The sequence below is a fragment of the Formica exsecta genome, unplaced genomic scaffold, assembly GCF_003651465.1.
Source record: "Formica exsecta isolate Colony F162 unplaced genomic scaffold, ASM365146v1 scaffold733, whole genome shotgun sequence".
NCBI classification, from domain to species: Eukaryota; Metazoa; Arthropoda; class Insecta; order Hymenoptera; family Formicidae; genus Formica; species Formica exsecta.
This window is the reverse complement of record NW_021853499.1, coordinates 441686-467434: the sequence shown is the minus strand read 5'-3', so window position 1 is coordinate 467434 and position 25749 is coordinate 441686. Positions and strand designations below refer to the sequence as shown.

The window sequence follows — 25749 nt, the reverse complement described above, 5'->3', positions numbered from 1 at the left end:
GAGCGTCGTAGGATCTTGACAGATTGGTGTACCGGCAACGCCCCTCATCTATGCTCATCTCGCCAGCGCGTTGTTCTCGATGCGATCTACTTAGCGATCGAGACGAGGCGATATTAACGAAGACAAAAAGCTCCGATCGGCGAAGAGAAGAGGCTCGTAAATGTATTTTCTGCCAACTGCAACTTCTCGGACATCACTCGGATGCGGCTTCTTCCGTCCATGCGACGAGATCGTATCTACCGTCGGCGCTTCTTCTACCGCCGGCACACACATCCTCTCTTTCACAATTTTTGCCTCTGTCTCCGCGCCAACCATTTTCTCCATGTTAATATTTTTTCATAAACAAACTGGTAAAACTGGAAGATTGCGCTTCAAAGTATCGAAAATCATCTCTATAAATTATTAAGACGTGGAAATTAAATTAAAATAGATTTATTTTAATTTAATATAATTTAATTTATTGCTCGTTTTTACATTTTCGAGAGAATAAATTTATAAATTTATAAATTTTGTGCTATTATTAAAAAATATGCACGGCGCGAAAGAGATTTGAAATTATTGCGAGTGACATATTAATCCAGTTCGTCTCTGCGATGAAGCGGATAAGGGAGGAAGAGGGAGAGGCGAGAAGGAGGGGGTGGATAGAAGAAGAAAACGTGAGAAATCCGTGAAATTCCGATAATCCATGCCGCGATGGCTCCGGCATTCCCACAAATCTCGATGATCCTGGTTCCCGTAACCGATCTCGCTTGTGTATCATGATCCATCGAACATATTGTGCCGCTACAAAAATATATATTGCCTGTCGCGGCGAGAGATTGAAGCATTTCTTGCCTGGAATCTAACGAAGCATAAGACCGCCTTTTTGGTCTCGGCTCGTATCGCCGTTGTTCTTACCGCGAGACTTTTCGCCACCCAACGGTCCCACGCTAACGTTATTTCTTCTGCGATAGAATGCCGATCGAATCCTTCTTCCTTCATGTGCAAAAATACATTTTTCGAAAAGCAGAGATTCACGAGGGGTTCTCTGAAATAGTGATAACAAAAAGAAAAAAGCTGAGAATTTTTTGAAAAAAAATGTGAAATAATTATGACATTCGTGACATGTCCGAAAAAAAATCAGCATCGTAAATTCTGGCGAAGAATGGGTGAACGAAAAAAAAGGGGTAGTCTTGCAGGTACAGTAGAAACTTTTTTGCGTCTTGCAAATTCTTCGATTCCGGGACAGGGTTTACGTCCTTATTTTTTTTTTCTTTTTTTTTTTTTTTTACCGATGGAAGCAAGTCCGTCGTATCGTCGACATTGTGGATTATGGGCGATAATTAGGGATATTTATGTGTTTACGATCTGACGACTTTACGACTCGGGATGATTTTACTGGTTACGCGCGAAGAACGCCACCCCGCAGACTGCGTTGAAAAAAGATCCTGAACACATTTGCAAGGTCTGTCACGTAGTGACTCATGGAGTATCCTTTCAATATATTTCCTCTTTTGAACAGAAGCACAATATGAGAAAGAGTGCGAGGATAGGCAGGGTTGTGTTACTAAAAAAATATAATATAAATTACAGAGTGAATAGAGAATATGTACTTTGTTTACAATTTTTATATCGATTATGAACGAAAAAAAAGGAAACTTTGCCATGCTTTTGAGAAATATTCTCGCTTCATCTCATCAACTTCCAAGTCGATTCTTGATGCGTGCTAAGAATAACGGATAATCTAAAAAACAACTCGAGAGAGAATTTATCGTGAAATCCGTGCTGTGAATTCAACATTCCGGCTCTTCGCAGACTGGAAGAGTGACTATTTGCAACGACCGGTGCAACCAGACGATTAATTTCTGTGAGAACATTCGCCGTTGCGATTCGGTGATGCGAATCGCCGTTGATCGAGCGAACAATTCGCTGCACATCGAAAGTATTGCTTACACATTGCAAAAATCAGACTGACTGCAATTAGTTTCTTACTAACTCAGCTACAACGGCCGCCACTGGCGATACTTGATCCGGCGATCTCTAATCAGTTTTGTGTATATACAGAGTATCCCCCAGATCTGCATCTCCAAACTGAAGGGATGAATTCAGCACGTCAAAACAAGAAACTTTTCTATTTGACACTTTGGTCAAATCTCAAAAATAACACTTCCCCAAATCAAAATTTAATAGAAATGGACTATTGCTATTTTTACAAAATTCAGGTATTAATAGCATAAAAATCATTACTCAAACGATAAGAATTATGTTTTGGGACATTATAAAACGCAATTCTTATCATTTGAGTAATGATTTTTATGCTTTTAATACCTGATATTCATAAAAACAGCAATACTCCGTTTTTATTAAATTTTGATTTAGAAAAACGCTATTTTTGAAATTTGACCAAAGCGCCAAATAGAAAAGCTTTTTGGTTTTAAGTACTGAATTTACCTCTTCAGTTTGGACATGCAGATTTATGACACTCTGTATATGGAGTCGACCATGTAGTAAATTTTCTTTTATTTTTATTTATGAATTTTTACTCTTTTTATTCATGAATTCTTTCATGCGATTGTTGAATCTTTAGCCTCATTTATTCTGCTTCAAATAGCTTCGTCCTATTGTGGAATGATATGTTAAATGATAACAAATGCGAAATATTTCGAAAATTCCGTTAGAATGACACTGATAAATGCTTAAATCCGTTTCATATATTTGGCTATTTGTATCTCCGTGACAAATTCTATAGCTCTTGTTACTTTTCAATTGAGTCAACAAATAGGAGCAGTCGTAAACTCTTTCATGTCAAAAGAATTCATTTCGGAATATTTTAACAATTCAGAGGTTAAGAGGCGTTGCTAGAATAAATAGAGCAAATTCCAGAGTAAAAGTTTAACTTTCGATAGAAATTTCTAGTGCTTTTTTAAAAACTCAGTTATAGCAAAAGACAAATCGAAAATCTTATAATAATAAAATACGTAAAAATTGTTTTTAGGTTTAGATACGAACAATGATTAATCGTCTCCTTGTCTAATCTTTGCTCTAATCAGTAATAGATAGGCCGTATATCAAGATATAATAAGTTTATGGCTGCTACAATTTTTGTATAGTCTCCATCATACCCTTTTATTGGATTCTTTTATCATCCTTTTCTATTCGCGAGACAATGGTTGACAAACCAGAGATTTACAAGCCTGGTGGAGTCTTTTCCTTCTTGGACCTTCAGGAGACTTTTGCCTTTCCATTTATTACAAACTAAAATGTCGCAGGAAATGTATTAAGTTGCAGATCGTTTGTGTGTGCTACTACAATAGATAGAATGTGCATAAAAGATTATTATTCAAATAAGGATTGCACAGAAATATAATTTTGTACATTTATCTTTATCAGATAAATAAAATAATTTTTTGTAAAAAAATAAAGCGTGTGTGTATGTGTTTATATAATCCACGAATATAAAATAAAAATGTTAAATTATATGGAGTTTAATTATAATGATTAAATTTTTTGCATTTAGTCTGAGAGAGAAATTCAAATATCGTTCGGAGGTGGAATGCAGGACTTTTGGATCTATTAAAAATAGCTATCCAATAATGAACTACGATATATGAAATGTTGTCAGAATAGAAATTTTATCAAGTAAGTAAACTATTTATTCTAACGATGTATTTTTTAGCAGCTTTCCCTCGAAATTTATCTCTCGATAACGGACATTCATCGAACATCTAGCTATTTATGCTCATTCCAGCTGAGCCCAATTTATCATTCTTAACGGTATTGTTTTTCAATGGATGTAGAACATGCATCTCAATGGAAGTCAAACATGTCTCGAATAAAGCATATACCGCTATTTCTATCGCCACTTTTCTCAAATTTGGATAATTTATTCTGGACCGTTATTAATTACCGTTATTACATATTAATGAAACGGAGGGAAGCATGCTTTGTGAAAGGAGATTTATTTCTACTGCGAATTTTCTCTCATATGTTTTACGAATTTTATTTAAATATTCCAAGATCAAGTTGAAATAAACGAAGCGAGGTTTCTTTTTTTTTATTCGTTTTTTTTCTATCAGCGGAATTTAACTACTGACAACATTTAGACTTCGGGGTCCGAGGAACCCCGCGGTTTCGCTGCTGTGAATCTGTCAACATTGCCGTAAGAATATAATGCATTGAAACGCGTTTAAGCGGGAAAATTTTAAAGTGGACAGGTTATTTTGTAGCAAAAAAAAAAAATCAACACCCTCGGCTACCGATGGACGCTCTGTTACGAATACTCCGATCTGTTACTTCTTTTTTTCTGTCAAAGCCTTTGAATAGTCGGGAAGGCAGTTAATCTAGAGTTTTTTTTTCGGAAAACCATGCTCTATGACGTTCGAAGCATCCTGTTTATTGTATTAACATTTTATACAGAACAATAATATACTGACAGCATGAAGTTAAAAGATTTTGGAATTTCAATTTTTACAGCTGTAGAAAAAATGATAATTTTGATTAACATTTTGAATTCTTCCTGTGTATTAAGATAATGTGATTGTTTTAGATCGCCCGAAATGCAATGAAATGCAACTTGAAAATTTGAAACGATTTATCTAGAAATTGCTAATTTGCAACGTGCGAAAAATTTGCAATCTTCCAGCGAGACTGCTCGCCATCGCGAGTAAAATGATCAATCTTGTTCCAAGTTTGTTATTTATCAACCACATTGAAAATACATTTCGCGGTTAATCAATATTTACACGAAGACCAATTACTCACAGTTGAGAGACACCATCTGACAGACTAATTAATTGGCTATTAATGATCCAACACATGCAAGATGATTTGCGTGATTTTCCCAGTTGCTCTAGAACGTATTATCAATGCGAGTATTCCGTCGTTTTGGTCCATTTGTTGATTTGTGACTGGCCAAAAATGTCTTTTAATTATTTATTGCGCAATAACACAATTATAATTATTACTAAAACAATAGAAAAATCTTTTGAAAATAAATTCGTTGGAAAATTCTAGAAAATAATTGAGCCGAATTTTTATTGGGTGTCCAATGAATAGTCGTTTTAACAATTCAAGTCACAAATCAATCAACAAGTACATTCGGCTCAACAAAGAGCATTTTGACCGCAAACACTGAGCAAACGTATTTTCTAAATTCGGGGCTTACGCTTTGGTCATTTTCAAACCGTATTCACGTGTGGTCCAAGACGTTTGCTGCATATTTATGATCCCTTATTTATACACACATCGAGCCACCGCCCACCGAGTAGCATCGCTGTCATACGAAGAGACGGAAGAGAGGAGTGCACGGAAGAAGAAGAAGAAGTAGGGGTTGAATGTGCTCGGAAGGGGTAGATTATTTACGGCGTAACGGTCTACGTCACTACTGTCCGCGTTGTCAGGTAGGCGGATCGAGTTCCGAGACGCAATTTGCATCTGTTTGCGGCTTCTCGCCTCCGCCCTTCTTTCGCTGGCTCATCAAAGAGCGATATATATCGTTCCTCTTTCACGCCCGCGTACCAACCGATCGCCTTTTTACATACTCGGATCGTCATCATCGTCGACCGGCACACTCGAGACCGTCCGATACGCTGCCTTCTTGCCACGCGAATTTATTGAACCGAACAGAATATTTTTTGGCGATTATATTCGAAATTAATTAATATTTCTTGCCTGAAATATATTCTATTTTTAATATAAAATATAATTCTATTAATATCCTAATGTGGGGGACAAAGATCATGTATGGCAAAAGAAATTTTGACAATATTTAAATTTCTAAATGATATTTTCCTTTTTAATCAATCATCTAGTCGGAGATCTTGTATATGGTACGTTCGATCGCGTCTTCAAAGATTTAGGTGTCTCTGGATTGTATAGGGGAAAATAAAATAGGTAATGAATAGTGATCTACCGTTTCCGGAAAACTTACGGAGCGACGAAAAGCCGATTCCCGACAGTAGTCTTCGATTCGTTCCGTAAAATTCCGCAACTTGAACGAATAGAAAATAATGCAAGAGTAAAAAAAAAAAAATATTGCCTAATTTTGACGCAAACAACTCACTCGACGTGGAGCCCGCCTCACTGATGCTTCATCAATGTTTATTATCGTCCTGTTTATGTACTCTCTTGCGCTCTTGCCAAGCAGGAAACTAACTGAAGACGACATTATTCTGGATAGGGTATTTGGGACCACCGTCTACGCTGGGGCTGCAGACGGCGCGATGCACTGTCACCCCATATCTTAACTATGAGGACTTAACTTACGGGGAAGGCCGTCGAGGCCTCCCGTCGCGCGGGACCGACAAAACAAACTCCTTAATGTCTTCATGCTCGTAGGGCTTCCGCGAACAAAATTCGCTTTTCGACCGTGCCCTCACCAGTTGGTAGCGTCATCGGACTACTGGAATGGTGCACCATAAGGTGCTTCAAGGTTACGAATTACAAGGTCGAATTTTCACTCCCTATAAATGAAGAGATTATTTGATTTACGTTGCAGCGCGTAAACATAAACATCACTGGGTAGCCATTGATTTCTCAAACACTTCCTTTACCGGAAGTTGTGCAACGATAAAATTGTTTCGAAAATTATGGAAAGATATTAGATACCGAAACAATTTTCAATAGTATAATTTAATATAATTTTTGCAACCTTATTAAAGTAAAATAGACAATCTCCTACATGAAGAGAGCTTTATATATTTATTTTTTGTAATTAAATTATCAGTATTATTAGATTTTGTATTTATATAGATTTTTATCTCTCTCTTGTGCATGTAAATATAAAGAAGACACAGAGAATATTCTCACGTTGGATTAACAAATTGCTAAATATATTAATGAAATAATTCGGGATTGTATTGCATTATTTAAAGTGGTTAATTACTAAGGGAAATCAACGATCGATCACTATTTCACGTCACCGTCGCGCCTATTGTGTCGCATCCTCTTTTCAATCGTGCATCGTCATTTCCCCGATAGCTCCGGAATGGAGGCCCCCTTGGACGAGAGGAAAAAAAAGCGCGAATCCTGGAGTAATTCGCAATCATGCGTGAACAGCTGACACTGGAGATTAGGTAAACTCTACGCGCCTCGCGCCAGCGATTTGCGCTAAATCGCTTTACGTAGCTTGAAAACGCACGGCAAGAAACGCACAATCTGCGCTCGAGCGATGACGCCGCATAGAACTCGCGGCGAGAAGATCACGACGGTTTTCTCCCATTACCTTAATTGCGCGTTCCACAAACAAACATTTGTCCCGTAGAATTTGATTGCGTTTCATGAACACCGTCTAACTTATTGAAAACTGCTGGAACGACGCTATGTTTGTAATTATGTTGTCAGCTGTTTACGTCTGTTATTACTTCTTCATCTTAGTAATATACTTTTACATGATTTATTTATATTTATTTACATTAAAAAAAAATAGATCTCTGCAATTGTTAACTTTAAAAAAATATATCTATACGTATAGTATTAAAAATTATCGCAGAGAAAATTTTCATTGTTGAAATGAGGTATACATTTTGCAATTATTATTAATGAGCTCGCTGTTCTACGCACAAAATAAGGTAAAATGAAGTTATATTATTCTTCTTCATCAAACTCATCATTTTCTTCAATACTGAATTCTTCTCTGAGAACATTCAGAAACTGTTATATTTCAGACATATTTTAAGACATTATCAGACGTTTAAGACATTAATAAAGAAGAACATTAACAAAGTTTAATTGTTGTATTATTCTGTTGAAAACTGCAAAAGATTACGAACAAGTATTCTTTTTGATATCACTTGGTTTCATCCACCGGCGATAAGAGAATTCTACAATTCCATGATTGATTTCTTTTCATAGGAAAACCTCGATAATCTCTATACTTATCCCAAAAATTACTTGGCATTTAATTTTCGGATTGCGATTAAGCGAATGAAGCGAAAAGATACCGCAAGCGAGACCTGGGAAACAAAAGGTTTGACCCACCGGGGTCATACTCGGGGAATAACGAGCGCTGTATGTAAGCATGGTGCGTGCTCGTAAAAGCACGGCAATAAAATTACCCAAGGTGCCCATCTGGTTGGGGCGTGAATCGGAGGCGTGGTGGAAAGTCTCGCAGTGCCGCGATTGGTTAACGTTGAGCACCAGTGTATTCAAGAATCAAGATTTGATCTCCCCTGTCGGTTTTCTCGTGCCGATCGTACCCCAACCAGAGTATCGCCAGACTGGCAAAACTTACCTGATGTAACTGGTGGGAGTTGCCTAGCCGTTAGTTACCCCAACGTTCCATCCCCAGGACGTTTAGTTGGGATCGGCGAGCCGATCGGTAGAGATCTATCTCTTATTAATCTTGTGAAAGTTGAAGTAAGTGTACATAGCCTTCCTATGTCACGTCAGATAAGATCAAGACTGTTGCGAAGAGAAATCGAGAAAGGAATGAATCAATGGTTCCAATCAATACACTACGACCCGGGCGAAATCGTCGCTTTTCAAACTTGCAATGGATACATGGTTTGTGCTTGCTTACATATTTCTTTTATGTGAACGTCGGGTGAATCGCGGGACTAGGTAGGATAAGTAGAACGGGAGATTAATGCGAAGGATGGAGAATCGACGATGTCATCCTTATGGAGAACTATGTGAAATGCGCTAGTGAAGTTTATCATCATTCGGTGCCGGAACGAACTTATCCGGACTACGTCGCGGTGGCTCGGCTTGGCTGAGATGGTTACCACCAACTTCTCGATGATGCGACCATGTTTTACTGGATATTCTCTTCAAGGTGTGTCTCTCGCTCGTCGCTAAATAGCTAAATACTCATCTAAGACTGTTTGTAAACTTAGAGGTGATTTTATGATCCAGATTGCTTCACTTTATCTTTCATCTATCCACAAACATTGTTCGATTAATATATTTTAATCTCACCAAGGTTGACAAATATTGTGAGATTGGATTTGATACTCTTTCTCCTTCAAGAAATGAGAGACAAAATTTTCTTAGAGAAGAACTATTAAAGTTTCTGGATAAATTTTAATAAGTGCATCAGTTCTAATAGTTTCTTGTTCAACAAGAACAAAATTGACATAAAATTAAAGTTTGTACAAAATAATTAATTAAATTAATCGAAGTTTTAGAGTAGTAATTTTCGGAGTAAAAGTTACGGATTCACAAAAATCTGCGAAATCTCGTCCGATTTATTTATACAATAAATAATTGCACTCGTTTTAAATTGATTGGAATATTTTATGAACCATTATTAGTAATGACATTATTATAGATTATGGAATATCTTCTTCAACGATAATAGTAAACGAAAGAAAGAAATCTATTTTTCTTTTTTGATTCTTTATTTTCCACTTATTTATTATCTGCACGGCATTAGGTTTCTTCATCAATATTTTTAAAGCATAAATAATAATAATAATATTTTGAATACATCGTTAATGTATCGATATATATGAAGAAAATTTTTATATAATTTATCGAAATCTCTCATGAACAGAATTATGCAACATCGTTGAAACTTTTATATCAAATAATCATAGCACAGCTATTTTTTATAAATATTTTTACGATTGACATGTCATATATATTTCTTCTATATACTTGTGGACATATTTTTATTATGTTATTTGTTTTCCCCAATACTGTTCCGTATAACGCACAGTGCTGTTTCATTCATTCGAGCTTTCTCGAAAGCTTTATGCTGTTATAAAATAATTAAAAACATTGGATTTTATATTTAAAATCCAAAAGTTTTATTTTTCTATATAAATTTATTTTATAATAGATATAAAAGTCATTTACGTCCCCGCTCAATATATTTATTGCTTTCATAGAAATTCAAGAATTGTAGAAAAGTTTATAAGTAGTTTTCTTCGAGTCTTTTTATTGACGTCGTAAATTTAAATTCATTGTCTAATCCCACGTGGTGCTCGCTCAAGTTCGTTAGAAAGAAAAAAAAAACGAAAAAAATGTGTGAGGTCAAAGAAAGTTTTCTATTTTTCGCCGTCCGCGGGATACCTATATCAATGAATTTATCTTTAATAACGTAAGTTGAATAATGCGATTTGTCAATGTCCGAGGGTGTGGTGTTTTGATTGTAATTAGCATGAATAATTGTTTTCTTGATGATTTACCAGTTGGAAACTAGATGCAGAAAGTCTGCATTCGCGGAAATCGCGGTGTTAATTGACGGCGGGCGATTAGCAGTTGAGCGAGAATGCGCTTCCGTAAAATCACCGCAAAAAAACTTTTCAATGATGGTCGTTAATTACTTCATCGTGGATAAAACGTAAGACTTCTTACTTTATAATTCTATCATTATAATGATTTATGAGTCGCCGTTGCAGTTTTTGCGAAATAAGCAAGGGTTTTATCCTCGTTCTTTAAAGCGCGATTTAAATTAAAATCGAAATTACTTGAAAGAGACTTCGTTGAAAACTTCGCGTTAATAGAGTCTCCGTAGACTCGTTTGTCAATTGAACGATCGATTAAATCAGAAGTTATTTCGTAGAACGAGCGCGATCACCATCGGTGAACGCTTTTTTCGGTGAACGTCGGTTGCACCCGCGGTGATGCATGGCTGCGATTATGCAACCGTTCTGCGCAATCGGATAGCGGTTCTCTTTTTCCGCAGGTGCTTTTTGCCGAACGGATTAGTCGAAGCCTGTTTACCTATCCTTTGTCTTACGCGACAAGATGTTTTACCTATCCTTTGTCTTACGCGGAAATGCGTTTGATTATAAACGAAAGCGTGCGACCATACTTTGCCGCGTTTCTCGTCTTTCGACGATAACAGTAATGCCGTTTATATATTCTCATATTCTTTCCGAATCGGCACAAAATGTGAAAGTACAATAATGCATATTATCTTTCTTGTGGCGCCTGCGAAAAATCACAATCGAATCATTTTATCGGGAATTAATCGTTTTGCTTATATAGGTCTTATTTATGAGGGTAACATTTTGCATCCGGATTAGAAAAGTGAAAGCTGTAGGATCGATCATTCGCTTCCTTCTTGCCGCGAGCTGTCTAAATGATTCGTCAATATATATAATAAGAGCGTTAAAAATCACGGAACTACTTTAATACGCGTCACTAATGCAAGTAATATTTATATCATATCGATTACTGTCGACATGATTGCAGATGTATATTTATACTTTTGTCAATTTCAAGGGAACTTTAAAAGAAAAAAAAAAATTTTCCTATTTTTATTATGCGAAAATTTTCGTTTTCTAATCTTTTTATATATCTTTATATATGGACTATATGTTTGTGGATACTAATTTATTTTCTGTTTTCTATTCTCTTTTATAATAATTATATATATTTATTACAAATCGAGGAATCAAAATCTCCTAGTTTATTATATTGTCAAATAATTTCAATGAAAAATCTGAAATAAATAATAAAGAGATTGGATTTTAAATAATATATTTGGTAATGAAATATACTCTTGTTGGAGAAAACATTTCTGCATTTACTATAGTGCTTTTTCAATCATATATAATTTTTATTATTAACAAGAAACACTGAAATATAAGTTGAATCGTTAAACGAAGATATACATAATGAAATATAATAATAAGGTCACAAGAGACTCTAGGTTTGTGTATGTACTAAACAATAACAAACAATAATTTGTCGTACATCTTCCCAAACATCAAACTGATGTTTTTCTTTTTTTTATCTATGCCAGCCTCTGTGAGACCGTATTATTACTTTTTATTATATTCACAGTACATATTATATTAACAGTTAATTAAAAAATTCTAGTTTCTTGCCATATTAGAATTTTTACATGATTAAAAACAAATATTAAGAAGTGCAGAAATATTCTAACAAGTGTATGTGTATGTATTTCATTATTAAATATAATATTTAAAATCTATAATCTGTGTGTGTGTGTGTGTGTGTATTGCTCGTTTTATGTTTTTCATTACGTATCGTTGCATGCGCGAGCGACGGTGTGTGTGTGTGTGTGTGTGTGTGTGTGTGTGTGTGTGTATTGCTCGTTTTATGTTTTTCATTGAAGCTATTTGATATTATAAATCGATTTGTAATAATCATATATATAATCTAAATCTCATACTTCTTATCGCCTACAGAAGAGTAAACTCTTTTGTGTAACTTTTGCACACGATATACAAATCGACATTACGTTTTACAAAAGAGTACACTCTTTTAGAATATCGATTTAAATGGACTTTTATGAATAAGATATCTATAGTTAATACATCGATTATATATATACATTAACAATACACGTAGCATGTCGTAACTATAATAAGATATCGCCGCTTTACGAAGGAAACGGTGATCGCCGTCTCGCCTGGATGATCGGATTTTTCATTGCGTTGTCATTGAGATCCCCTTTTTTTCGTCTATTGTATCGCGTCTCGTAAGAGCAAGCGCGGTTTTTCTCTAAACATCGAACGATTGCGATTGCGCGTCTCTTTTTTGCCCATCTAATCGTACAGCTCATTCGTCATTACAGCCATCACTCTCTCGGTGATTGTAATCCGTTTCCTCTGAAATTGCAACTGACGAGAATGCGGCTCATTCCTTAAAATACCAGTATTCCAGAGTTTCGAATAATAATCGAATTAATTACAGCGCGCATATTAATATAATGCACCGCATTTATTTATCTTGCTTTTAAAGTTTGCGTTCAAGGTTTGCTGCGTCTTGGATATACCGGCAATAAAAATCGCAACGACTCTATTTCCTAGAGCGGCCGCGTTCCTCTTTCTTTAGATCGGTAATCGAGATCGTCGTCGTGTAACGCGAAATTAAATAAGCCAAGCAAATTATACGCTATCATTGTTGTGCGTCGTAAACCGCGCCGGGATTTATTGGACTTATCGATAGTCGCTCCACAGCCGCCCGCGCTTATAATTCTCTCTCTCTCTCTCTCTCTCTCTCTCTATTTTCTCTCTTTCTCACGTCTTCGAGAGAAAGAAGTCGAATCAAGCACGCAGTAACAGCGATAAATCCAGGTTGCCCTCTTTATGCGCCGTCCAATAATCGCTGCCCCCCCCCCTTCCCGTTTCTCTTTCTCTCTTGCTCGGCCACTTCCGGTCGGTTCGGAAATCAAAGCCGTTCGAAGGACGATTTCTCAATCACTGCTTCTGCGATCAGAAGCGAGATGGAGAAATGATCTCGTAGAGAGCACGATAATTATTATTACGGTCGAATTAACATGTGCAAAAGGTTTTTCAATTATATGAGAAAACGATGGATGGATGGTGTAAGCGCTGTTGCTTTTTGCAGACTTAGGATCGATACCGGGCCAGGGCCGCGTAAATCAGCTCGGTGGTGTCTTCATCAATGGACGACCGCTACCTAATCATGTCCGGCTCAAGATTGTCGAGATGGCCGCGTCAGGGATCAGACCTTGCGTTATATCGAGGTAGAGAGTGAATAGTAATATATTTCTCTAAAAAGAAAAGAGAGAGAGAAATAGAGAAAGTTTCTAGAGTGAATTAATTATGTACTTTTAACTCTACACTATACATATACAGGGTGTTGGAAAAAAGGATAAAATATTTTAAAGGGATTTAGTATGCCCAAAAGCAAGTTGAAAAGTCTTGATAAACATGGGTCCGCAAATGAGCCGTTTTTGAGATATTTTTATTAAACGGGTCTAAAAGATTTTTTTATTTGGGGCTATTTAAAAAGTCTGGTGTATGTAGAGCCAATCAATAACTTGGAACAATTACAACATCGTGAACAAGAGGCCTGCGTCACAATCAGAATGAATCCAGTTGTATTTGAAAGAGCACAAGATTTATTTTTGCGGAGATGCAGGATCCGCATAGACATGGAAGGAGGTCATTTTGAACATCTTCTCTAATAAGATAAGGTAAAACACCAGCTGTTATTTTTTTTGCATAAATTATAAAAATAAAAATGTGAAACAAAAAATAAAAATTATAAAAATTATAAAAATGATAAAAAATATCAAAAATAAAAGTATCTCAAAAACGGCTCATTTGCGGACCCATGTTTATTAAGACTTTTCGATTTGTTTTTGGGCATACTAAATCCCTTTAAAATATTTTACCCTTTTTTTTCAACACTCTATATATATTTTATATATATACATATATATTTTTTATTTTCCCTTTATAGTAAAAAAAGAGGGATAGGAAAAATTTTTATCTCGCTCGAGAATCTTTCTGAATAGTTCTGTCTTCTTTCTATGATATAGTTTTCTAAAATAGAATAGAAATTCTGCGAGCGATATCAGAATTGAATTAATCTGTTATCGTATCTCATTGAGGGCAGACAATTGAGGGTATCCCACGGATGCGTGTCGAAGATACTAAACCGTTATCAGGAGACTGGTAGCATCAGGCCCGGTGTCATCGGAGGGAGCAAACCTCGCGTGGCTACGCCAGAGGTGGAGGCGAGGATTGAGGAGTACAAACGTGACAACCCGGGTATGTTTTCGTGGGAAATTAGGGATCGGCTTATCAAGGAGGGTATCTGTGACCGGACCAGCGCGCCGAGTGTGTCCGCGATTTCTCGGCTACTCAGGGGTCGCGATCCGGAAGACGACGTCAAACTTGGCGACGGTGAGAGATTCCAAAATAGCAGTTTCGCTTATTGGACAGAAATAAGATTTTGAGACTGCTTAGAATGCGATGTAGAACGCGAATAATTGTTAACGTAGCAGTTACACAAAGAAATCTAGCGTATTCATACGTGGGTCTTTTTTACCTCAGCATAAACGAAAAATATATTATCGGGAAAAGGAGAGGAAAATATCATTATTTTATATAGCTTTGCATAATTTATTTTTCTTATCTCTTTTTTATCGATGGATTAATTAGGTACTAAATAAATATTATTATAAAAAATTTTGAAAACTAAATTTTCGAAAATGCTAATTTAAATTAAAACTCAATTTCTGTTACGAATATATTATTTTCAATATATTTTATGATACGAATATCTCTAATCTTTCATACACAAGATATCTTATCTGTATGTGATGATACTGATTTTTATTCAAAAAAAAAAAAGAAAAAATAGTTCATCCTTCGTGTTACTATCGCTTATCTCGGAGATACCTCGGAGCTTCTTCGAAATTTCCCCGATCAGCCACACTAATGGCGGCGACGAGTTCCTCGAAGGGGAGAGTTCACCCTCTCTCCCTCTCGACTGCCCGAGTTTCTTCCCGCGTCCCGCATCCTAACGGAGATTGATGATCGCCGAGCGAATCGGCGAATCAGCCCGACGCGACGCCGAGTATCCTTGCACGGAATTGGATTATAACGACATCGGGACTCGCATAAGCGTACCGTGGCCGCTCGTTACGCGACGCCTGTTAAAATTGAATCAGCTGTTTTTTTACGTTTTTTTAAATTTTTTTTTACGTACGCGCCACGTTGTGTAGAGATACGTGAGATTTCGCAAAACTTGGCATCGCGCGCTGCTGCTACTGTATTAAAAGACAAGGAAATGAGAAGTCGAGAAATGCAAGAAAATTTCGAGAAAAACGTCTTCTAATTTATCATTCTACCTGGGAATATTAACTACGCCTTTAGAATACTTTTTAGAAATTATTTTTAAAAGAGTTTTGTAAAAACACATTTCTTTTTATATTGTTGTATTTCATTTTATTGTCCAACATAAATTACAATGAAATTCGCAGCGTGTAATTTGTTAAAACATGTCCGGATGCGTTTGTTTTCGCAAAATTTTTTCCGACAAAACATTTCTCAAAATATTTTTAAAGGATAAACTCAAAAGGATAAGCTCAGAAGCCAGTTGATCCATTCTTTTAATGCTTTACCGTCAAATGACCATACCGGTCCATTACTTTTTAACACAATATGCGTTTCATTAATCTTAATTTATGGTTTTTTTGTGGCACTATTTGTGTAGTTTTTTCTTATGACTTGTCGGTTAATCGTGTATAGATACAAATAGACACCCACCACTGACTTGTTTAAACCCACTCGATATCCATTCTAGAATACTAATACGGAGGCGATCTCGCTTAGTGAAAGGACCTCTCGGAAAGCTTCATCACCAGGCCCACACAGTGGCGGACCACCGTGTGGGACCCACGCTCGCTCGAGTATAACGGTATGAATGAGTAAATTAAATGCTCGCGTATTAATCGGCCGCTCCTCGCGTTTCTCGGTCTCGGAAATTACCGGTTCGCCGTCCATCAGATCGTCCTCTCCCCCGGTAGCCGGCACGGCCGGGCTCTGTAATTTTCTCGCCGCCCGGTACATGCCCACGTGTGTTGCACGGGGAGGCTGCGCGCGAGATGTGGGCCCCATTCGCGTGTAAGCGAGTCGATCGTCCTCGAGAAAATCGACGGCCGATGAAGGACGCGCGCGTCTACCGACTCGCCGGATGAATCAGGCATTTCTTCGGTATTTTCGGGACGATCGCGGCAAGACTGCGGACTAAAAAGATTGCGGTCAAACGAGAAAAGTGCTGAAAACGTTATTTTAAAGACCAGCATTTCATAGTTGGAAAATTTGTATCATATTTAACATATATCGCATGTCCCAAACGGTCCACACAAATTTTTGTATTAATTTAACATAATATATGTTAAATAATGACACTAATACTATGTTAAATAATTAATTTCAATACAAAATAAATACAAACTTCATAATAATTTAAAATAAATTTTATGTAAAATCAATATATATATTTAATGATAAAATTAATTTAGAAAAAAAAAGTTATTTTGACACTCTCATTCCTATTATAGAATAAAATCAATATTTTTTTCTGTAAATTTTAACACGTAATGCCTTTCATTAATAATACGAAATATATATATATATCTATTATGTAAAATTAAAGATATGTGCACATTGTATTATTTTTACACTTTTTCAGTTGTTTTAATCATTTAACATTTTAGTTCAATTAACATAACAACAATATGTTCAGTTAACGCATAAATATGTTAAATATTTAACACAAAAATTTTAACCGACATGTTTTTTAACAAGAAAATATAAATTTTTCAACATTTTATATATATATCAATTACAATGACATTTATAATAAATTAATATTAAAAGATTTAGTAAATTTAGACATATGTATATGTCTGACATACTAGAGTTCGACGATAAATAGATAAATATTTATCAAGGGGTTTAAGACCGAGACTTTGAATTGTGTCAAGTATAAATTTTGTGCGGACTAAAACACGTGAGACAAAGATCCGATAGATGTATACTTTTTATGAGGATATTGACATATTGAGCGGAATACATATAGCGCTAAATTTTGAAATTTTGTGTGATTTATCTAGGATGACAGAATTTATACTAGAATAATAGAATTTACAAAATTGACAAATCTTTGACAAAACCTATTTTGCAAAACCTTTACTGATTTTTGTCGCTATGGAAAGCGACAAGATGGATGGTGATAATGTCATCCTTGCAAAAAATCTAAATGGATGAGCATCATTTGTGGCGATTGTGGCTTAACATTTTAGAGAAATTTTCACGAAATCCAATTTGGCGCTTCAATGGCAGGAGAGAGAGAAAAAGGTTTGCTTAATACTTGACAAGACAAATGAAATGTGTACTAACGTAGATCTTCCTATGGCCTGAGAAACCTCAAGTCGGCGAAGATAAAAGGGCTCGTGGTTAGAAAGAGAGGGAAGAGGATTCATGCGTCTGTAAATCGATCGTTGTGACGGTTGGGCGCTCGTCGAAAAAAAAAAAAAAAAAAAAAAAAATAGAGAAGCCGGGGTAAAAATAACACGACCTCGCAGAGGGGTGAGAAGCGAAAAGGGACACCGTCTATTAAATGCTCGCGCGCGAAGTGTACGAGTCGAGTTGCCGGAGCTGTCGAGATGAAGTGACGCCTTTGTTTGGCAAACGTGTCGGATTGTTTTTCTCGCATACTATGTGAAACGCGTTGCACGTAAATAAGTTGAGGGGCCAATTGAACGAGGAAGGTAAATGATTAATCTCGCGTATTATATGTGGCCTAATAGCGTACACTGTTGGAAAATTTGGCTTAAATTTAACATATATATCACAAACGGTCCATGCAAATTTTTTTGTTGATTTAATATGGTATGCATATATTAAATGGTGACACTAATACTATGTAAATATTACAACAGAAAATAAATGCAAATTTCCTAGTAATTTAGAATAAATTTTATGTAAAATCAACATATTTTTAATGATAAAATTAACTTAGAGAAAGATTATTGATGGTCTGTAGTCGCTCTCGCTTCTAGTAGAATAAAATCAAAATTTTTTCCTGTAAATTTTAACAGATAAATTCTATCACTAATAATACAGAACGTATCTATTGTATAAAATTAAAAATATGTGCACATTGTATTATTTTTACACTTTTTTTAGTTGTTTTAATAATTTAACATTTGAGTTTAATTAACACAACAGCAATATGTTAAATTAACACATGAATGTATCAAATATTTAACACAAAAATTTTAACCGGCACTTTTTTAACAAGAAAACATAAATTTTCCAAATTTTCCACAGTGTAATAGTATTTTGTTTATGAAAATAGATGAATGATTTATAAATAAATTCTTTCAAATAATTCAAAAATAGATAAATTAGCCCTTTAATTTAGCTATACATGCGCATAAATTGAATAAAATATCGATCTTATGCTATTTCATAATTTGATTTGATTCAAGCTGCGTCTTCAAACTTTTCTACTTTATAATCTTGCACTGGACTTGCGATCGAGGTTGCCAGGTCTTTATTTTTACACTTTTTTTAGTTGTTTTAATAATTTAACATTTGAGTTTAATTAACACAACAGCAATATGTTAAATTAACACATGAATGTATCAAATATTTAACACAAAAATTTTAACCGGCACTTTTTTAACAAGAAAACATAAATTTTCCAAATTTTCCACAGTGTAATAGTATTTTGTTTATGAAAATAGATGAATGATTTATAAATAAATTCTTTCAAATAATTCAAAAATAGATAAATTAGCCCTTTAATTTAGCTATACATGCGCATAAATTGAATAAAATATCGATCTTATGCTATTTCATAATTTGATTTGATTCAAGCTGCGTCTTCAAACTTTTCTACTTTATAATCTTGCACTGGACTTGCGATCGAGGTTGCCAGGTCTTTGATTTTGACCTGGAGTCTTCGAGCGAAGAAGAAAATCTCCGGATTCTATATAAAATTAATTTTCTTTATTGCATATATACGTCTACCCAATTTCATATTTCTGTTTGCAATAAATTACGCGAATCGTATACACAGGAATTAATTCTCTCTCGTGCTCTCGATAAAGATATATCTCGCGAGATTTCTGCGCTGCCGTTGCCGTTGTCGTTTTTCTCGACGATTGAATCCGGGCGGATCTAAAAAATCAGAGGAGAAATTATATCCTTCGCGAAGAGCTAAGCGGCCGACTGGTGATTCTTCAAGTTTTCGGAACCCGGTATTAGCCGCGGAATAAATAATTGCCAGGTTGGTGCGACCGGTATACTAGAACGTAAATACGTCATCTCTCACGCAGGGGTTTCGCCGTCGTCAGCATTTAAAAAGTAGATTTTCCGTTATCCTAAAACACACGTGTGATCCTTTGTTACAAACATACAGATTTTCTACATCTACAATACAAAAAGTGCCTACGAGACGAAAAATAAAATACAAAATACAGTACGCCACATTTTTCAAGCTTAAAATTCTTGAGCGTCTTACCTGGCTCAATCACTCTTCCAGTCACTGAAACGCTCGAACAATACCCAGTTCGCCTTTGCATTTCGGAAGGAAGTAATTACCCATTTACCTACCTACGAGCTTTCCCGCGGCGGCACATTGTCGAGGCTATTTCTGATCGTTCATCATGAACGTGGACGTGGCACGATCAGGCCTGTTGGACCACGTCGTCGTCCGCACTATTTCCATCCGCATGCGGATAGGTGTCGGCGGATTGTGAAACTCGATGAGAGAGAAAGAGGGAAAGCGAAAAAGAAAAGAAAAAAAAACGAAATAATCCGATGGCGGGGGCGGATGGAAAAGGAACACGACGACGGGCCGGGAATAGAGCCCGTGTCGAATTTGCATTAACGCGGCCCGTCGCGGCGTCAGGCGTCGTCGCCCGATTAGTCGCGGGTCGTGTAAACTCGAATCCTCGAAACCGACGACGTCGCATCGCGATCCGCGCGCGGAAGCAAAAAGCTCTTCTCCTTCTCCTTCGTGTCTTGGGCATCGTCTGCCCGTCACGTGCTCGGTCGCATCAAGTTCCTCGCGATGAAAGGAAATGCACGCGCGAAGAAATGCCTATTTCCAGAACTCAAACATAATTGGATGCATCTAGATGAATGTAATAGGCGTGCTCTGCAGGTTGGGAAGTTTATCCCTCTTTCTACGCTATAGAAATGTAATGTAAAACAAGATGAAAATTGTGCAAATTAGAAACTTGCACATTGCTTCTTCATCATTTTATTTCACTCACAAAGCTTAAGCTCCTTAAAGCAAGCGGATTTTTCAATTTTGGCTTCCTTATAGAGAAAGCTTTCACTGATTCTCACTAGATTCAATGCCAACCATCTTTTGATAATACTCTATTCATGTCAAAACAATTAATCTGATATTTCAAAATTTACGAAAATTAATGTGTATAGATATTTCTCAAAAAATCCAAAATTTTATAAAAAATGAATTCTTTCACCAATCCTCACCAAATTCACACCAACCATCCTTTAATGATACTCCATTTATATAAAAAAATTTAACCCGATATCTAAAATTCTGCAAAAGTTAGAGCATGTACAAACATTTTTCAAAAATTCAAAATTTTATAAAAAATGAACTCTTTCATACATACATACATTTTTTAATAATACATAAATTATTTAGATTGTTTATACATAAATTTTTTAAAAATATGATTTTCCGATATTTTAAAACATTCTAAACACATTGGCATAGAAAACTGAAAAAAAAATTTTGTCACGAAAACAAAGCTTTCTCTGTGAGGGAGCAAAATATGAAAGATGCAGTATGATTCTTTCAAAATTAAGCAAATTATTTTTAAAATTAAATTAAGCCACGCTCGAATGCATTATCGTTCTCGCGAGTCTTTGTTATTTGCATCAGACGGAGTTCATCTGCATTTTCGTGAATATAGTTCCTCATTGGTGGTTTCGCAATTTGTTTTTAAAGAACCAACGTCAAAAACGCACGGCGTGGATCAGGGGCCAGGTGCTTATTTCACACTCAATTTAGAATCAACATGTTTACACCCGCGCGATCTCCCTCGATCCACCTACCTTCCCCTCCCACCGTTGCTGAAAGTGTGGTTGTTTTTGACGAACGAGGCGAACCGCGTTTTGTCATTCGTTCATCATGTCACGTATAATTGTTTTATGCGATTTCTTTGTCGCTCGAAAGCTAATGACTGACAATGAGTGTTTCGTAATTATTTCATGGCCTAATCGCGCAATCTTCTCGCCGACCTTGAGCTCGGTAAAATTACAGCATCGCATTGTTTGAGGAAGTTTCTAATCGTAGCAAACAATGTGCAAAATCATAATGTGAATTAAAATGAAAAATGAAGTTATGTTTAATAAAAGTTCTTTCGAAGGGAAGGGGGTAAATATACAAAATATATCATATGAAGGATTGTATATGTATATATATATGTAGGGTGTCTTATTGTAAAACTTTTCCACGCAATTATCTCTCAAATTATTTGCTATCGAAAAAATATTTTAAATAAACCTTTTTGTGTTTACCATAAAAGATTTCCAATCCGTTGAGTTATATGAGGATTTTTAATTGTAAACTCTGTGCTCGAGAAGGATTTTCGCAATGAAAAAAATTTTTACATATACATATATTTATATATGTATATTTATTTATTTAACTAAAATGCAATTTTTTTTAGGCAAAACGAGTTCTGGATCCGACTGCGACAGCGAACCGGGAATTCCATTGAAGAGAAAACAGCGCCGGAGTAGGACGACCTTCACGGCCCACCAGCTGGACGAGCTGGAACGGGCCTTCGAGAGAACTCAGTATCCTGACATTTACACTCGAGAAGAACTCGCCCAGAGGACGAAGCTGTCAGAGGCTAGAATTCAAGTGTGGTTCAGCAACAGGAGAGCTAGATTGAGGAAACACCTTTCCTCGACCTCCACTGGATATGTCGGTTCCGTGGCATATCCGGCCCCCTCGTACGTTATTCACTCGTCGGCACCGCCACATCCGCATCCTGGAGCGACGGTGCCACCGGGTCATCCTCATGGTCAGGGTCTATCAGACGCGGCGTTCACCTCTGGTCAAGGTAAGCCTAAATATAATAGTGATTCTTTTCTTTGGAAAAACACAGAAATCTAGACTATATTTGGCAGACATTTTTGTAAAAGATATATATATATATATGTATGAAGGTTTTGTAAAAATATATTTTTAATCTCTTTTATATATGAATATCAATGTTACTTGATTTTGAGTCAGAAAATAATATAATTTTTGGTCAGAACATGACGTAACAACTGCATGTAAACTCTATAAAGTTACAGAACTGTACTCGTCCCATCACGCCCCAATGTCTCATCAATTGGCGACGGATTCCGCTCGGCTTTCTTCGTCCATCGGATCGGCTCCGCCTTACAGTTTCCCGACTGCTGTTACTTATCCCAGCCCGATGCTTCCATCGACCACATCCACGACGACTCACATGACTCACCAGGCGACCTCGACATCCTCGAGCTACCAGCAAACGGTGAGCGGTCATCAGCTACCGCCCCCGAGTCCTCTGATCACCATGATGGGACCGAATTCTGGCAACTCAAACTCCGCTTCTGATCAATTATCAGTTCGGTTTCGCCCGCTCAGCAGCAACAGCAACAACAACAGCAGCAGCAAGCGCAGCAACAAACCAGTCACGGAGCGACATCGACGTCATGGAATCTCGCGATCACCGCCAATAGCGGTAGAGTCAATCTCCCGAGTCCGCCGTCCAGTTTACAGCAGCCTCACGCTTATGGCGCTCATCCACATCAGGTAGGTACTTTCGCCAGTCATTATACCGCGCAGAATTTTCAACCGCCCAGACCGACGCCGCAATACTGGTACTAAGAAGTGTGATCTTATAATTAAGACATTAATAAGGTTCTCGTATAGAAACACAAATTCTGGATTTCGCGGGCTAGTAAGAGCCCGACGCAGGATGCTGGTGCGTCAGTTCTAAAGAAAATTAATTCACACCTTTATGTGTGTGTGTGTGTGTGTATATATATATATATGTGTGTGTGTGCCATATAGAAATTGATATTCCGTAATTTGTACGCTATACGGTATTTATTATTTAATGGCACACACCTTAACTCTGCAGTCGTCGCGTGAGATCTTTAATAGTTTTTAGTAAAACCGATATTTAGTAAAATGCATTTTTTAGTAATAAAATACAAACTTCGCCCTTTGACTTTTTTTTTGGTATTTTTCCGACAAGTTCTCCGAAGAAGTTCTCGCGAAGCGCATCGTTATTTTTAACTTGATTGTAATTTTGAAAGTCTTAATCAAGCGACGCGATAACGTCGCGACGCCAAGTACATAAAAAAATACTTATTGGCTTGTCAACAGTTTTGCCTATGTAAATATTATTTCCAAAATAATATATTTTTTTATTTCCCGAAAACCCAATTAAACAAAGAAAATATTTGAGTTCTCGACGTAAAAGATATAAATTGATTTTTTTTATATTGAGATTTCTCACAAGGTTCGATTTGTGTTACGAAAAATAGCGCGACGACTAAAGGGTTAAGCAGGCGCTGATGGAAGTAATAAAATAAAGTTCGGTTTACTATAGTCAGTGGACGCGATATCTCTACTGAAAAATAACAATACACTTAATAAGCACTTAATACTGCCCGAACGTACAGCAGGGAATTATACAAAATGATCATAGGGGATTCATATAATTAAAGAAAGTCGCAAGAGGATGGCAAAGTTTATACCGAGATTAATATTATTTGAAGATAACCGATACGCGCGATTTTAATTCGGACTCTAATACTGGCTTCGATAATTTAGGAGCGCGAAACGTTAGAAAGATCGGTACAATACGTGTAATTCTACTCGGCAAAACACAACGCAATCATCTGATTTCAATATTCGCGACACAATTTCTCTGACGCAATAATTCCGACTATAACAACCGATTTTACATAATTCACGTATAAAATTGTACACGTCACATGGAGCTTGGTATAAAAAAAAAAAATAATTGTTTTTAAGAAAAAGTATGTAATTATTCACAATGAATTTTTTTAAACAATTATTTGTTTTTTTTTACGCTAATTGATTTGCCTTATTATTCTGTATATAAAAGTATTACGGTAAGATTATCGAAAACTAAATATTTTACGAGATATTTTATTTTTTATATCAAAATATGTCAGATTAAAATATAAAATAACTCAAAAAGTACTTAATGAAAAAATACTTTATTTTTTTTTTACTAATTGATTTGTCTCATTATTCTGTACACAAAAGTATTACGGTAAGATTATCGAAAACTAAATATTTTACGAGATATTTTATTTTTTATATCAAAACATGTCAGATTAAGATATAAAATAACTCGAAAAATACTTAATGAAAAAATACTTAATGAAAAAATACTTAATGAAAAATAGTGCTTTGAAAAGCTCTCGAGATAAGCTACAAGAATATGCAATAAAAAAAAGGGGAGTTCCATTTAAGAAAACATCGGTCACATTGACCTCACCTTGAAAAGGTCACTCAAGGTCAAGTCCATATTTTTAACACGTGGCCCCTTTGAAACCATGCAACTTTTGTCTGAAACTTTCTTTTCAAAATTTCATTGTTTACGAGATATTCGACTGTATTCAGACTTTTGGCCTATCCTGTATACATAAAAAAAATTTTCAAAAGGCATGATGACTCGTCTATGTCTCATGCTGATCCTAAATTTTCAAAGTACTAAAATTCGATATCTTAATCTAATTAAAACCGACATTTTTGTAATCTCAGTGGTACTTCTGGCATGAGACCGATCGCCCTGCTTAATCCAAAATCGGCAATAATATCGCCGGAAACACCAAAAATCGCTAAAGTAAGAAAAGGGAAAAAAGAGTGAGAAACAGAGAGAAAGAGAGAGGCAACGACTTCAGAACAATCTAAGATATTTTTAACCAGATGGCTTGTGTACGAATATATGTTCATTTTGCGAACGCTGTGACTTGGCGCTATTATGTCTCTCGATTACGCATGATATATAATTTACATTAGAATTTAGATAGGTTTAGTTATGAAATTTTTATGAATAATTGAATAAGGATAATAATAGTTAGTAATAAAGACGAATTAAGAGAGAGAGTGCACTTCCCCCTTATTGGGGAAATATGAAATAATGTGACTAAATATTTGAAATATCAAAATTTTTTTTATTATTTAAGAAGAAAGATTATTTCAACATAAAACAATGTTGAATATTTAGAAGCGATAAAAAATCTTTAGCATCAAGACCTAAGTGTATAAAAACGTATATTGTGTATAAATCTTTAATTTCTCTTTCAATGTTTTATATTTACAGTGCGACCAAAAACTTAGCTTCTAAACTGTACATACTTTAAAATTCCGTATTTGTACGATATAATAAATAATAATTATACTTTATCGCGGTTTCTTATATAAGAAAGATTTCGTATCAAGGCTTTCTTTTTGTTTAAGATATATTTTCAAAATTTTCCTTTTTTGAATAATATTTTAAACAATTCAAATCTT

General features: G+C 35.8%; 1 protein-coding gene across 1 annotated transcript; it reads left to right on the top strand.

Moving 5' to 3' along the window:
• The first annotated feature begins 7764 nt into the window (after window positions 1–7764).
• Window positions 7765–24238, top strand: LOC115243799 (protein gooseberry-like). Its single transcript, XM_029821035.1, is given in 6 exon segments — window positions 7765–8752; window positions 13249–13387; window positions 14266–14555; window positions 21884–22282; window positions 22521–22808; window positions 22811–24238. Coding segments are annotated over 6 exon segments (1443 nt in total). The 5' UTR covers window positions 7765–8694; the 3' UTR covers window positions 23080–24238.
• The last annotated feature ends 1511 nt before the right edge of the window (window positions 24239–25749 follow it).